Source organism: Callorhinus ursinus, unplaced genomic scaffold (assembly GCF_003265705.2).
Source record: "Callorhinus ursinus isolate GAN/ISIS: 27379988/994484 unplaced genomic scaffold, GSC_fseal_2.0 scaffold52, whole genome shotgun sequence".
In the NCBI taxonomy this organism is placed as follows: Eukaryota; Metazoa; Chordata; class Mammalia; order Carnivora; family Otariidae; genus Callorhinus; species Callorhinus ursinus.
The window spans coordinates 5,868,809-5,880,903 of NW_027397114.1; the positions used below are offsets into that span (position 1 = coordinate 5,868,809).

Consider the following 12,095-nt stretch of genomic DNA (forward strand, 5'->3'; position numbering starts at 1 on the left):
ACCGGTTCAGGACAGGCACGGGCATTTAACCGCAAGGAACTACAGCCCCCAAAAGGCTTTGCGACAACCTTTCGTCCGTTTCCCACCAAAGAGGAAAGGCTTTTCCGCGAGAGCCAGACGCTGAATGGCTTTTTGGGAATTGTAGTTCAAATGCGAAGAGCCGGGAAGCCGGGTAAGGCCGCAAGCCGCCCTTCCCAGAATGCACAGCGCTCTTTCTCACCAATCGGAGGCCCGGATCTTGGAAGGGGGGAGGGGAAGAGAAAGAGCTACCCAGCGCATGCGTGGTATATGTGGCTGCGGAATTCATGTGGAGGTCAGCGTGGAAGCAGGTGAGACTGGGGCGAAGGTTCCGCCGGCGCCCGGGCGTCTCTGCAGATCTCTTCTGGGTTCCCATTCGCAGTTTGGGCGGGCAGGGTGCGTGCGTTGGCCTGCCTCGTGTCAGAGGGGCGAGGGGGTGAGCCCGGGACGAGCCAGGGGTTGCGTCGAGTAAGGGAGGTGTGTATGGGGGCGGGGTGAGGAATAATCCAGAAGCTCTTGGAAATGGAAAGGTTGCGGGGTCCGGGCTGTGTCCTGGCCTCGGGTAAGAAACATTGAAATGCGCTGGAAGTGATCAAAGCAGCCTCAGGTCTGGGAGGACTGGAATCTGAAGTGGACGCCGCCGCCGGGGCGGGGCGTTAAAAAGTTCAGTGCGGGAGTAGATGCTAGTTAGGTTAGCCGTGCTCCCGCGCACCCCGCTTCCGCGCCGTGCTCCCACTTCTTCCAGGGTTCTCCCTTGCGCTGCAGCTATGGAGAGCCTTTGGGCCCGGTTGGTTCTGCTGATATCTTGGTCCCAGAATGTCGCCCACCTCCTGCTTCCGTAATAACAGGTTATTCTTAATACCTGATGGTGGAGAAGCACTACGGGGAGGAGTTAAGGCAGGCTTGCTAGACTTAGACCTCCAAGTTCTAATCCTGGTTCCACCACGAAATGGCTGTGTGATCTTCAGTTCCTCTTGCAACCTTGCTATGTGCCTCGGTTTATCTGTGATAACCTGCTTCATAGGGGTTGGTGGGAGGATTAAATAATTGCCATTAGAAGACTGCCTCCTGGCATAAAAGCTAGCTGTTAGTGTTACTTTTGCTGTTGGAATCACCATGTAGCGCGTTCTGTGAGTTACTTTTCCAGACCAGAATTGTCCAGAACCAACCACCCAGCCTTTGCCTTGGGGCCTGCTTGTCCAGGAAATGGAAGGGTGGTTTAGTGTGGTGCGGAGTTCTGTGGGGGTATCAAGCCCGTGCCCTCATTCCCATTATTGAATCAAGTGCCCCAGACCCCCTTTCCTTAGTGGTAGAAAAAGAAGAGGAACGCCTGGGTGGCTCAGTCGGTTAAGCGTCTGCCTTCGGCTCAGGTCATGATCCCAGAGTCCTGGGATCATTGCCCACGACTCCCATAGGGCTCCTTGCCCAGCGGGGAGTCTGCTTCTCCCTCTGCCCGCCCCTCCCCCTGCTTGTGCACGCACTCTCTGACAAAATCTTGAAAGAAGAAAAATTTAAAAAGAATTGATACCACACTTTTCCAAGGTGTAGAGTTACTTATTTATTATGTTCTTCAGTGCATGATTTAGAGCCCTCAGGAGTGGGGAAATAGCCAGCTTGAGAAGTGAATACGGTGTCTCAGAGAGGGCTTTCTCTTAGAATTTTGGGATCAAGTTGTTTTGTTTGTTTTGTTTTTATCCCCATAGGTGTGAGTGGGTCCAGCAGAAGGAGACATGGCTGCCAAAGTGTTTGAGTCCATTGGCAAGTTCGGCCTGGCCTTAGCTGTTGCAGGAGGAGTGGTGAACTCTGCCTTGTATAACGGTGAGGCACTGAAGGGGTGGTGGGTCACTGCCCTTTGCCAGAGGATTTCCATCGGTCTGCAGAGCCCACGTGGTACTCCTAGTGGCAGCTGCTGTCTGTGAATGTGTTTGTGACCAAGAGGGTCACCTGTTGCCATCCCGCACCATATGGTTGCCTTGTCAATCGAGCCTCTGTCCTTCCTTGTAGCCATAAGCTCTCTCAGAGCCTTTCTTTGCAAAGAGCCTCCCAGCCGAATTGTTGGTTAAACGTTCCCAGTTGCTCTTGTTGGTTTGAAGTGATGCTGCAGCCGAGTGTCAGGATCTTGCTGGCTAGCTGAAATGGAGATCTCATCTGTTCCTTTCTGCCTCGTGTGGAATAACTCAGCAAGGGCTTTAGATCTTTGGTGCTCTTACCCGAGCGGAAGCTTTTGCTCTGCTGCATAGGGGTCATTCCAGACAAAATATCTTCGAGGTGCCTTGCCCAGCTTTTGACAGTGCGGCAGGGGCTTAAGCTGACTTTTCTTCCACTTTCTTGTGTGACCTTAAGCAAGCCATTTCCCCCTCCCTAGGTCTCAGCTGCTTCTTTGATCGAGCAGTAGGACTGAACTGGTTTACCTTCCAACTCTGACATTTCTCTGGCTTTCATGGTTGGAAAGCAGCAGTAGATTGACCTACCTTATATGTGACTGTCTGGCAAGAGGAGGGTTACTTTCAGAGTGAAGATATTTGGAGCAGTTCTGAAGTCCAATAAGGCAGAGACAGAACAGCTGACAAGAAAAGCTTACTTGGTTTAAATGGCGTAGCTCTGTGCTCTGATCTTCGTAGCCACTCCGCACAACTAGACAGTAATCACCATCACTGATTTCTTTCTGAATCAAAAGAACAGCTCTGTTAACCCTTAAAACCTAAGAGAAACCAACTTCTTGGAGAGTGGGACCTTCCAAATTTTAGAATTTCCAAGGTTAGGGAGCTGCTTCTGGGAAACACTGGCTTAAATTGGAACCAGGATGGAATGTGGTAACAGTGAAGATTTTGGTGAGTTTTGGAAAGAAGCTTTGGGAGGTGATTTCCTGAAAATGTGTTGGGGGATGGGATAGTTAATCAGAAAATCAAGCCAGTTGTTTCAAGGAGAAAGGATGCTGAAGAACAGATCCTGTTACCAGAGTCCTTGGGAAGACCCTGGAATGGGAGGGGATTGCTCAGTTTTGTGGCTACTTAGAGCTGCTAGAGATCAGAAGTACGGGAAGACAGAGCAGGAGAGGGGAGACAATAATAACAGAAAGCACCAGGGAGCTTTCACAGATAAGCCTTTTTGGTTAAAAGGTGAAGGGATTTTTCTGACTTTTGGTTAAAAGGTGAAGGGATTTTTCTGACTTGTCAATTATCCTTCATTCCTAGTGGATGCTGGGCACAGAGCTGTCATCTTTGACCGGTTCCGTGGTGTACAGGACATTGTGGTAGGAGAGGGAACTCACTTTCTCATCCCTTGGGTACAGAAACCTATTATCTTTGATTGCCGCTCTCGACCACGTAATGTGCCAGTAATCACTGGTAGCAAAGGTGAGTCTTGCCTGTGGGTCACATAAAGTAGAGTGTGTGGGAGGGTTGCCATAGGACCCAGAAGAAGAAGAAGCTGAACCTCCCCTAATAAGAATTCCTTGCATATTTTTCCGGGAGAATTCATAGAAATACGGACCTAAGGTAGACACACAGCTGTACAGATTTAGAGAAATACACAAAGGTCTATTTCAAAAGTTATGTAGTGCTCCAGTTTTAAAGAAATATAAAAGTGCCTTTGCTCCCTCAGTTGACCCTTTCTGTGGGATCTCATTCCCCAGAGTGACCGTAAACCAGGCTCCAGCCATTTTGTGTGCCTTCACAGCCATCTTACCCTTTGCCTTGTTCTCCAAGGCCTCTTTTTCCAGCAGTGCTGGCCTCACATTGTTACCTTTTTTTTTTTTTTTTTTTTTTTTTTAAGAGAGGGAGAGAGAATCTTAAGCAGGCTGCATGCCCAGCGTGGAGCCCAAACCAGGGCTCAGTCCCACGACCCTGAGATCATGACCTGAGCCGACATCAAGAGTCAGCCGCTCAGCAGACTGCGCCTCCCAGGGGGCCCGAGTCCCTTGAGAGCAGTCCCCTGGTGGCTGACATGCCCCTGGATTCACAGTGGGCCTAAAACGAACTGCCATCACCATTCTCCCACCATCCTACACAGAGAGATGCACAGGTAGTAAATGGGAAAGCAGGTGTGCTGGCTCAGTGGTGACGTTTCTGCGCAGCAAGAGGCGAGGGTCATGTGGATGTTGGTTTATTGTCTCCGTAACATTTGATGCCTTCAGTGTTGTTCCCCAGCAGATGTGTGCTTACCGTGACTGTTCCAGGTTTTGTGGTGGGTCGCAGGATGGGGTGGTTCAAAGATAACTGAAGCAGGGCCTCTGGGAGCTCAGTCCCCCTAGGGACATAGACATGTGAATGGGCAGTTCCAGTAAGCGTGGTGAATTCTAGAGCCAAGGGCTTGGGGTGGAGGGGAGCAGAGAACAGCAAGCCCCCACAGGCGGCTGCACAGGCTCCTGGGAGGAACTTCGTGTGAGGTGGGGCTATAGTAAGAGATGCGTGTCAGGCAGAGGCGGGGACGAGTAAATTGACATTGGGCATGGGCATTGGGCAACCTGGCCTGTAGCTCCTGGCCCCTCAAGGGTCTGGCTGGCCTCCCACAAGAGATCAAAGGTGGGATGGGGTTAATCAAGAAAAATAAAATTTTAACTTACGAGCGTAGTTCTAAGCTTCCCACCTCTTCAAGATTGCCTTCTCTGCTGTTTTACAACTGTTGTAAGGATACATTACTTACTCATCTTCAAAACTGTTGATAGGAATTTCCAGAGATCAGGAACTAGTGTGCATGCATTTCCCACTTTTCTGGGTGCCTGGTTCAGAACTAGCCCATGGGTGCTTGGTGACTGCCAGGACACTGACCATGCTTTAGCCTCAGGCAGGCCTGAATCGTCAGGGGAAGTTGTAATTAACTTCGTGCACCCTCCCCCCCCCACCCTTTGCCTGGGCCAAGTAATGAGAAGCGTGCTCCAGATGAGTCTGATGACCCCTTACATCTGTTGCACATTTGACACAGTGCTGTTATATCTCGTTTCTCCTTCACTTCCCCCCAGTGTTCCAGGAAGGCAGATGAAATCACCCCCATTCTGACAGACAAGGAAATAAGCCGAGATTGGTTAAGGCTTAGTGAGGTCACGTCGTTCGCAAACAGCAGGGTAGGACTGCAGCCCTGGTCTTTGTACTGCTGGTCCAGCCGGTGTGGACTGTTTCCGCGGGACCCGTGATAACCTCTCCAAGGCATCCTCCTGACGGGGGCTTTGGAAAGGCTTCACCTGAAAATTCTTGGCATTGGCCTGTTTTCTTAAAACATTAGCTGTTTCAAACATCCCATGGTACCTGTCAGACACGTAAGCTGAATTGCTTCTATCCGAGGGCGTTCAGCACATACTGAAAAGCTGTCATCACCACAAACCTTTAAAAGTTCCTAGCTCTGCGGCTCTGCTGGGTTTTGTACCAAGGAAGCTATGCACAGGGGCTCCTGCCCTCTAGGGTCTTAACATCAGCAACTTTACTTACAAATTACAGCAAATTGAGGGTAGGAGAGGTCATCTAGAAGGCCACCGTGGTTTTTATTTGTAACTCCAGCAATTGTCCCTACCCTAAGATTTACAGAACGTCAACATCACCCTGCGCATCCTTTTCCGGCCTGTTGCCAGCCAGCTTCCCCGCATCTTCACCAGCATCGGGGAGGACTATGATGAGCGGGTGCTACCATCCATCACTACGGAGATCCTCAAGTCGGTGGTGGTGAGTGACAGGGCCTCAGCCTGGAGCCTGGAGCCTGCAGCCCGGCCCCCAAGAGATAGGTGGCAGGCAGAGAGTGGCAGTGGGTGGGTTGGGACATGGCTGGTAGTTTTCCTGGCCTTTCTGCTTCCTCGTCATCCTGACTGGCTCTTCTGCCTTCCTTTGGAACCAGGCTCGCTTTGATGCTGGAGAGCTGATCACCCAGAGAGAGCTGGTCTCCAGACAGGTGAGCGATGACCTTACGGAGCGAGCAGCAACCTTTGGGCTCATCCTGGATGACGTGTCCTTGGTAAGACCCTCAGGGAGCCTATGAGGAAGGGGCTGCAGTTCTTGTTCAGGTGCTTGGCTCCATTTCTGGGTGGACACTGTTGGTCCTGCCTTCCACTTTCCTAGATGTGAGACTCAAAAACGCAGAACCTTCTTGACTATGAGGCAGTCTCCTTGAGTTTGTTTTCGGATGAGGGTTCTTTTGCTTCCCCTCTGCCACACACATTTTTCTTCTTCTAGCCCTACGTGGTCTAGGGTCCCTAACCAGTAGATTTTTCACCTTCTCCGACACTGTGAGTGTTCCCGGGAGCTCCCTAGGAAGTAATGTCTTGCGAGCCCTGTTTGACACAGGAAGAAACTGCCTGGTGAGGCTAGAGAGGGCTCAGAGAGTCTTTCTCCCTAGTGCAGATCTCCCAGCCTGAACCCCCGCCCCCGGGAATTTCCTAACACTTAGGGTCTACAGCTCACTGAAGTGAGCTCTGGGAACCCCCGGTGAAAGGTGATAGAGTGTAAATGAGTGGTTCTGCTCCCCAAAGCCTGGTGTGGGGGGCACAGGACATCTCTGAGGTGTAAGCTAGCGTCTGGAGACCGTACAGTGTGTGTATTAATGACGCTGAATGCCGTAGCTCAAACAAAGCAATATGGGCAGGATAGCCTTTCAGATCAAGGAGGGTGAGGGGAAGGCGTCATGTTTCTAGATTCTCTGGGAAAAATCACTGGAGTGGTTTGTTCGGGTAGCGAGGTAAAGTGTTTCCTGTTCATTCTCCGGTGCATCGCATGGGAGAGGCACCACTTCCCCCACAGCATCTGTGCAGTTGTTGAAACAACACACAGCACTAACCCGGAGGGCGCAGCTCCACCTGCGGTGGCGGCTGCGGCGGTGGCTGCGGCGGTGGCTGTGGCGGTGGGGGTGGCGGTGATGGCGGGGGTGGCGGCGGCGGCGGCAGTGGCAGGGCTGGTGGACTCCCTCTGCTGGCAGGATGCCAGGTTGCAGTTGCTCAGCTCTAACCAGAGCAATTCCTCGGCTGCCGACCCACTCACTGATAACCTAAACACCTTGGCTCTGAGAAAATGCTAAAACCTAAGGAGAAGCTTGGTATTTCGCTGGTTAGTATTTCGCTAGTCTTTAACCACATACTCTGTTCTGGGGAAATGTGGGCTGACCACAAGAAACCATATCTAAGAGATGTGAGAAGAAAATGAGATTTCATGGGGAATTTGCTGCCCTCAGCTGGCCCTTTTAGAAAGAAACATTATTCCTTAATTACTTGTTTTTTCACTTCTCAGGACGGTATTTTCTTTCCCAGACCATGAACACGAGTCCAGAAATGGAACAGGCGAAGTAGAACAGCTGCAGTTGAAGAGCGAGGCGTGTTAAAAGTTGTGGAAGACAGTGGGGCTAGGATTTACTCCTGAGTAGTTTTGAGCTGCTCATGTTTTTGTTTTTCCTTTTTTTAAAGCAGAGTTTGGGAGGGTCGGGGAGGAGAGGAGGCAGATAGATTTTGATAGCAAAACCAATACTATCCTTCCCTGCATTTCCTCCTTTTTAATAAAAAGTTGGGTAAATGAGTAAGTTGCTCTAGATCAGGCGTCAGGAGTTGAGCTCTGTCCCGTTTCCGCTGTCACTGCAGACCATCGCCTCAGCCAAGTCTCAGTGATAACGTGCCAGTCGGGAAGGTCTGTGGGTAGTCGGAGTTGTAAACCCTCACCATAAGCAATAGCTTTCCCTGCCTTCTCTCTTAAACCCTTTACCAGAAGCACTCACACATGGGGAATACCATGATTTTCGTTCCACTGTCTCTCTTCCTCTTCCTGTTTCGTGGGGAGGCTGCTGTGAGAAAGAAGTGGACCGGTTAAGCCATAAGCAGAGAGCAGCACGCCCTCGAATCCCTGAGAACCAGCTGCATCCTTCCCTCTCAGGGGCTCAGTTTTCCATCTGGCCTCTCTGGGGGCTCCGAACAGGCCATCAAAGGACCTTGGATGAGCACTAGTCGGCGGTGGGGGTCCTAGAACCCACCGTCTCCTCCCCTGGGGAGGTGGTCAGTTGAGCGGGTACCGTCTGGTGCCCACGGGCTGTTTTCTGCTTGAGATCGCCGCACCGCGGGCGACACACTGACATGCGGGCACTGTTGAGGCAGCCGAGGCGTCTGGGGGTGGGAGCTCAGTTTGGACACGGATGTGGAGGTGGAAGGGTGTTCTGGCCTCACAGAGGCCTCCAGCTGCTGGAGCCATTCCTGGCCTCTTCCTCCCAGTGATGTGGGGGCCTCGGGGCCGCGCTGCCTGAGCAGTCACGCCGCCTCATCTCGCGCCCTCTCTCCCCTTAGACGCATCTGACCTTCGGGAAGGAGTTCACAGAAGCGGTAGAGGCCAAACAGGTGGCTCAGCAGGAAGCAGAGAGGGCCAGATTTGTGGTGGAAAAGGTGAGCGTTCAACCAGATGGCAGGAGCCTCTCTCCCCTTTCTCCTGTGCTCAGCCTCCCCGTTTGCTGGGTGGCCTGGAGATTCATCATCTGTCATCTCTTTTTCCGGGATCATCGGAAGGGGACTGAAGGAACCGTCCTCCTGCAATTGGTTCCAGAGTCTTTGGGGGCTAGTCAGGGATATGTGAAGTGATGTTCTAAAATCACCGAAGGGTCATTTTTCTTCCACTTCCCTAAGATCAAAAACACTCTCCTGCAAATAAAAACGTTTTCTCCTGGAATATTTTCAGCTTCACTGCGAAGTCATTTTTAACTGCGGTTGCACAGTGAAAGCTGACAGCAGAAAGGATCAAGCGTTGCACCAGATGTGCTATCGTCACTGGATTTTTTTTCCAGCACTAAACCCATCCAGATGTGGCAGAGTGTGATGGGACATGCTGTATTTGCATAGCAGTCTGGTCTTCTGGTCTTTGCAGAAGCGTATTTATTTCTTGCTGTCCCTTCTCCCCACTGCTAGTTTTTCTTGGGTTAGTCCTAATCCAAGAACCTTAGTCCTTTGAAGCAGGGAGAAGAGCGATGTATGGGTGGCCAGCATTTAATATTAGGGAATATAAACTCCTTGTGGGCAGGTACTTTCTTGCTTTTTTTTTTTTTCCCCCCCCCTCGCCATGTCCAGAGTCTCGAACATAGGTCTAAGACTGTACCTGGGAATACTTAGTAGGTGCTCAGTTAACATTTGTTAATGCCATACCCTCCTCGCATGACCAAGTCGGGCATTGCAGGTAGAGGTTCTCCTGTTGATGCGGGCAGGGAGAGCCTAGAGATCGAGTTCTGTTGCCTGGGTTCCTGGTCAGGAGCCAGGTCTGCTCAGGGGAGCATCACACGGGCCTGTAGCTCCTCGTCAGCTGCTCTGTTTCCTCAAACAGGTGTGTTAGAGGAAAGTCACTCTGACTGGGGCCTGGAGGGAAAGGTGAGCCTGAGGATGGCTTCTACCTTTTCTCTCTCCTGTTTTCCTCAGTTTGGATCCTCCTGGCTCAGAGTAAGATGGCTGGGCTGGATTGCTGCTAACGTTAATGAGAACTTTGGAATAAGACAGATACTTACCACAGCCAACAGAAGTGTGTCCCCGCAACGGCGAGAAGTGGGCAGTGCATTGCAGGGAAGAGGAGGACTGGGTGGACGGTGCTTGTTGGGCCTGTTTGGAGGCCGGGGAGCTGGATTCCCAGAACTCCTCCGGGAGCCGGTGAGGGCGTGTGGCCTGGTCCTTCCAAGGCCGCTGCCTGCCGTCCAGCACCCTTAGGTGTGATCTTGGTCTCCCCCCACCTCCACTGTCTTAGGCTGAGCAGCAGAAGAAGGCGGCCATCATCTCTGCCGAGGGTGACTCCAAGGCTGCCGAGCTGATTGCCAACTCGCTCGCCGCCGCGGGCGATGGCCTCGTAGAGCTGCGCAAGCTGGAGGCCGCCGAGGACATCGCGTACCAGCTCTCTCGCTCCCGGAACATCACGTACCTGCCGGCCGGCCAGTCTGTGCTCCTGCAGCTGCCCCAGTGAGGCCTCTCCGCTCTTCGTGCCACCGCCCTTCTGCCCCCGCCCCAGAAATCACTGTGAAATTTCCCGATTGGCTTAGAGTGAAGGAAATAAAAGCGAAATCACTTCAGATCTCTCCTTATCAGATGAAGCTTTTTCATTGGTCCTGTTTCCATCCACTTTTTGATCCACCTCCCTCCCCCAAATTGCCCAGTGCCCGGGGCCCACTGGCGCTCCGGCCTAGGCACTGGCGGTCCTGGCGGTCGGCGGGAGAGAGGCGGGGCAGTAGCGCCCAGGGCCCGGGAGCCCGGGGGCTGGCCTGAGCGCCCTTGGAGCGTCCAGCCTGTCGTTTGGGCGGGACGTGAGGACCACCGCACACGCAGCTGATGGGAAAGCACAGGCTTCCATGTTTCCCAGCGGTTCCTCCACAGACCCAGCTGAAGAGCTGCCAGGGAGGGTCAGAGAGGAAGTCATCTGTCTCTCACCATAAGGCTGATTCTCTTTAACTGCGGGGCCGGCGGAAGCAGGTGTGAACAGCAGGGCATGGACTGAAGAATCTGCCCCTGGGAAGGTGGGTGGGCCTGTTGCGCTGCCCCCCAGGCTCCTGCCACCGGGACGGCCTTGGAGGGCGAGCAAGCAGGCCTGGCCCGGGATGTGAGTTCTGTTGAATTATTCCTCTCCACCCCCCACCTTGGTGTCTCAAGACACCCGACGGAATTCCAGCTTGAAGGATTGCATCCTGCTGAGTCTGAGCATGCCTGCCAAAGCCGTGTGCGTCCTGCGTTCTGGCTCCCTCGTTCAGAAACTGCCTTTCCAGAGGGCTCTGTGCCCGTGCTTTGAAGGAAATGGCCATGGGAAGAAAACAAATGTGTGTAAACTGCCGTCAATAAATGATACCCAGAACCTTCCAGCTGAGTCTTAACGGGTTTGCTTTTTTTGTCTGTGGGAGCCAGGAGATCAGGATGGAGCATTCTAGCAGTTTTCATGTGCACGTGTTTGCCTCGCCAGCTGGGACGGAATCTCCAGCAAGGCAGGGGATGCTTTGGTTTCAGAAAACAGCTTTGTGTTGTGTTCCAGAGCCATCCCCAGCCTGAAATGAATCTCCGCGGTGTCAGGTGAGGTTTGTCCTAAGATGGGTTCTTCAGAGGCCACGTGAGTGGAGATGAGTCGCCTTTCCTCTGTGGCTTTTGGTACCACTGTGCCTTCCCCTCGGGGGAGGGGAGTGAACGGCACAGGAGACACGTGCAATTTAGTGCACGTGAGTTCGAAGCTGATGTTCATTATATGGCTTCAGGTGTTCTGCAGTGGGTTTATATGGCTTCTTCTGTTTTGTTTTGATGTAGAAATGGCTTGGCAGCTGAGGGGGCCAACTTGATGCGTTTTGGATGGTGGGGAGGGAAAGCGAACCCACCGCTGAGATGTGAACAAGTCACTCACCTGAAATCCTTTTAGGAACAAGATGGAACAACAGTGCGGTGAGCACTCGGTGGGTGATGCTTTAACCTCTGTGCTCGGTTCATCCCTGGGCTCACCACCTGGCCAAGGAGAACAGTCTTTAAGAGGACTCTACAGGCTGGTCTGTGGCCTGGGTTCGCATTCCTTGCCCCGCCTTGCCCCGAGTGAGGGGCGGCGGTCAGCTGAGAAAGGCAGAGATCCAGTCCCCCCCATCCCTGCACCTGCTCCCCTCCCAGGGCTTTCGAGCGGAGGTCCAGTCCCTTCCCGTTCCCCCGGAGCACTCCAAAAGTGCCATGGGCCCAGCTAAACCTCCCACCGAAGCCTGGTCCTGCCTGACAACCGCGAGCCCCCGTCGAGCCCAACTCCCTCACCTGCCCTGGCACCCTTTATCTCGGGGTGTCTCTTCCCACTTGGTTCTTTGCCGTAAGAGCAGTGAGGCCTGCAAATGATGAGGTGCCTGCACTCCAAGCATGACACAGCCCCGAGCAGGGAGCAGAATTTCTCAGTAGCTTCCAGACGGGCTTCCTCCTTTCCTGCTGTTTATTGCTGTGGACACCCCTGTGGGGGGGGGGGGGGGGGGGGGGGGCAGACCCCCCCCCCCGGCCCTTTTTAAAAAGAAGAGTTGTGTTTTTTGCACTTGGCGGGAGATTGGGTTTCTTCCACCAGTTGTCTGCAGGGGAGCCCTCCACAGCTTGTGGGTCCCCTCTGCCTCCAGGCCAGCCCCTCTAGCCGCAGACAGGTTCCTGCTGGTTTGGCCTT

At 53.0% G+C, this 12,095-nt stretch overlaps 1 protein-coding gene across 1 annotated transcript; it reads left to right on the forward strand.

Annotated features, from left to right (window-relative positions):
* The first annotated feature begins 233 nt into the window (after positions 1-233).
* PHB1 (prohibitin 1) lies at positions 234-10,789 on the forward strand. Its single transcript, XM_025859378.2, has 7 exons — positions 234-329; positions 1,722-1,836; positions 3,213-3,374; positions 5,530-5,672; positions 5,842-5,958; positions 8,261-8,356; positions 9,693-10,789. Exons 2-7 carry the CDS (start codon positions 1,749-1,751, stop codon positions 9,903-9,905), a joined length of 819 nt encoding a protein of 272 aa, XP_025715163.1. The 5' UTR covers positions 234-329; positions 1,722-1,748; the 3' UTR covers positions 9,906-10,789.
* The last annotated feature ends 1,306 nt before the right edge of the window (positions 10,790-12,095 follow it).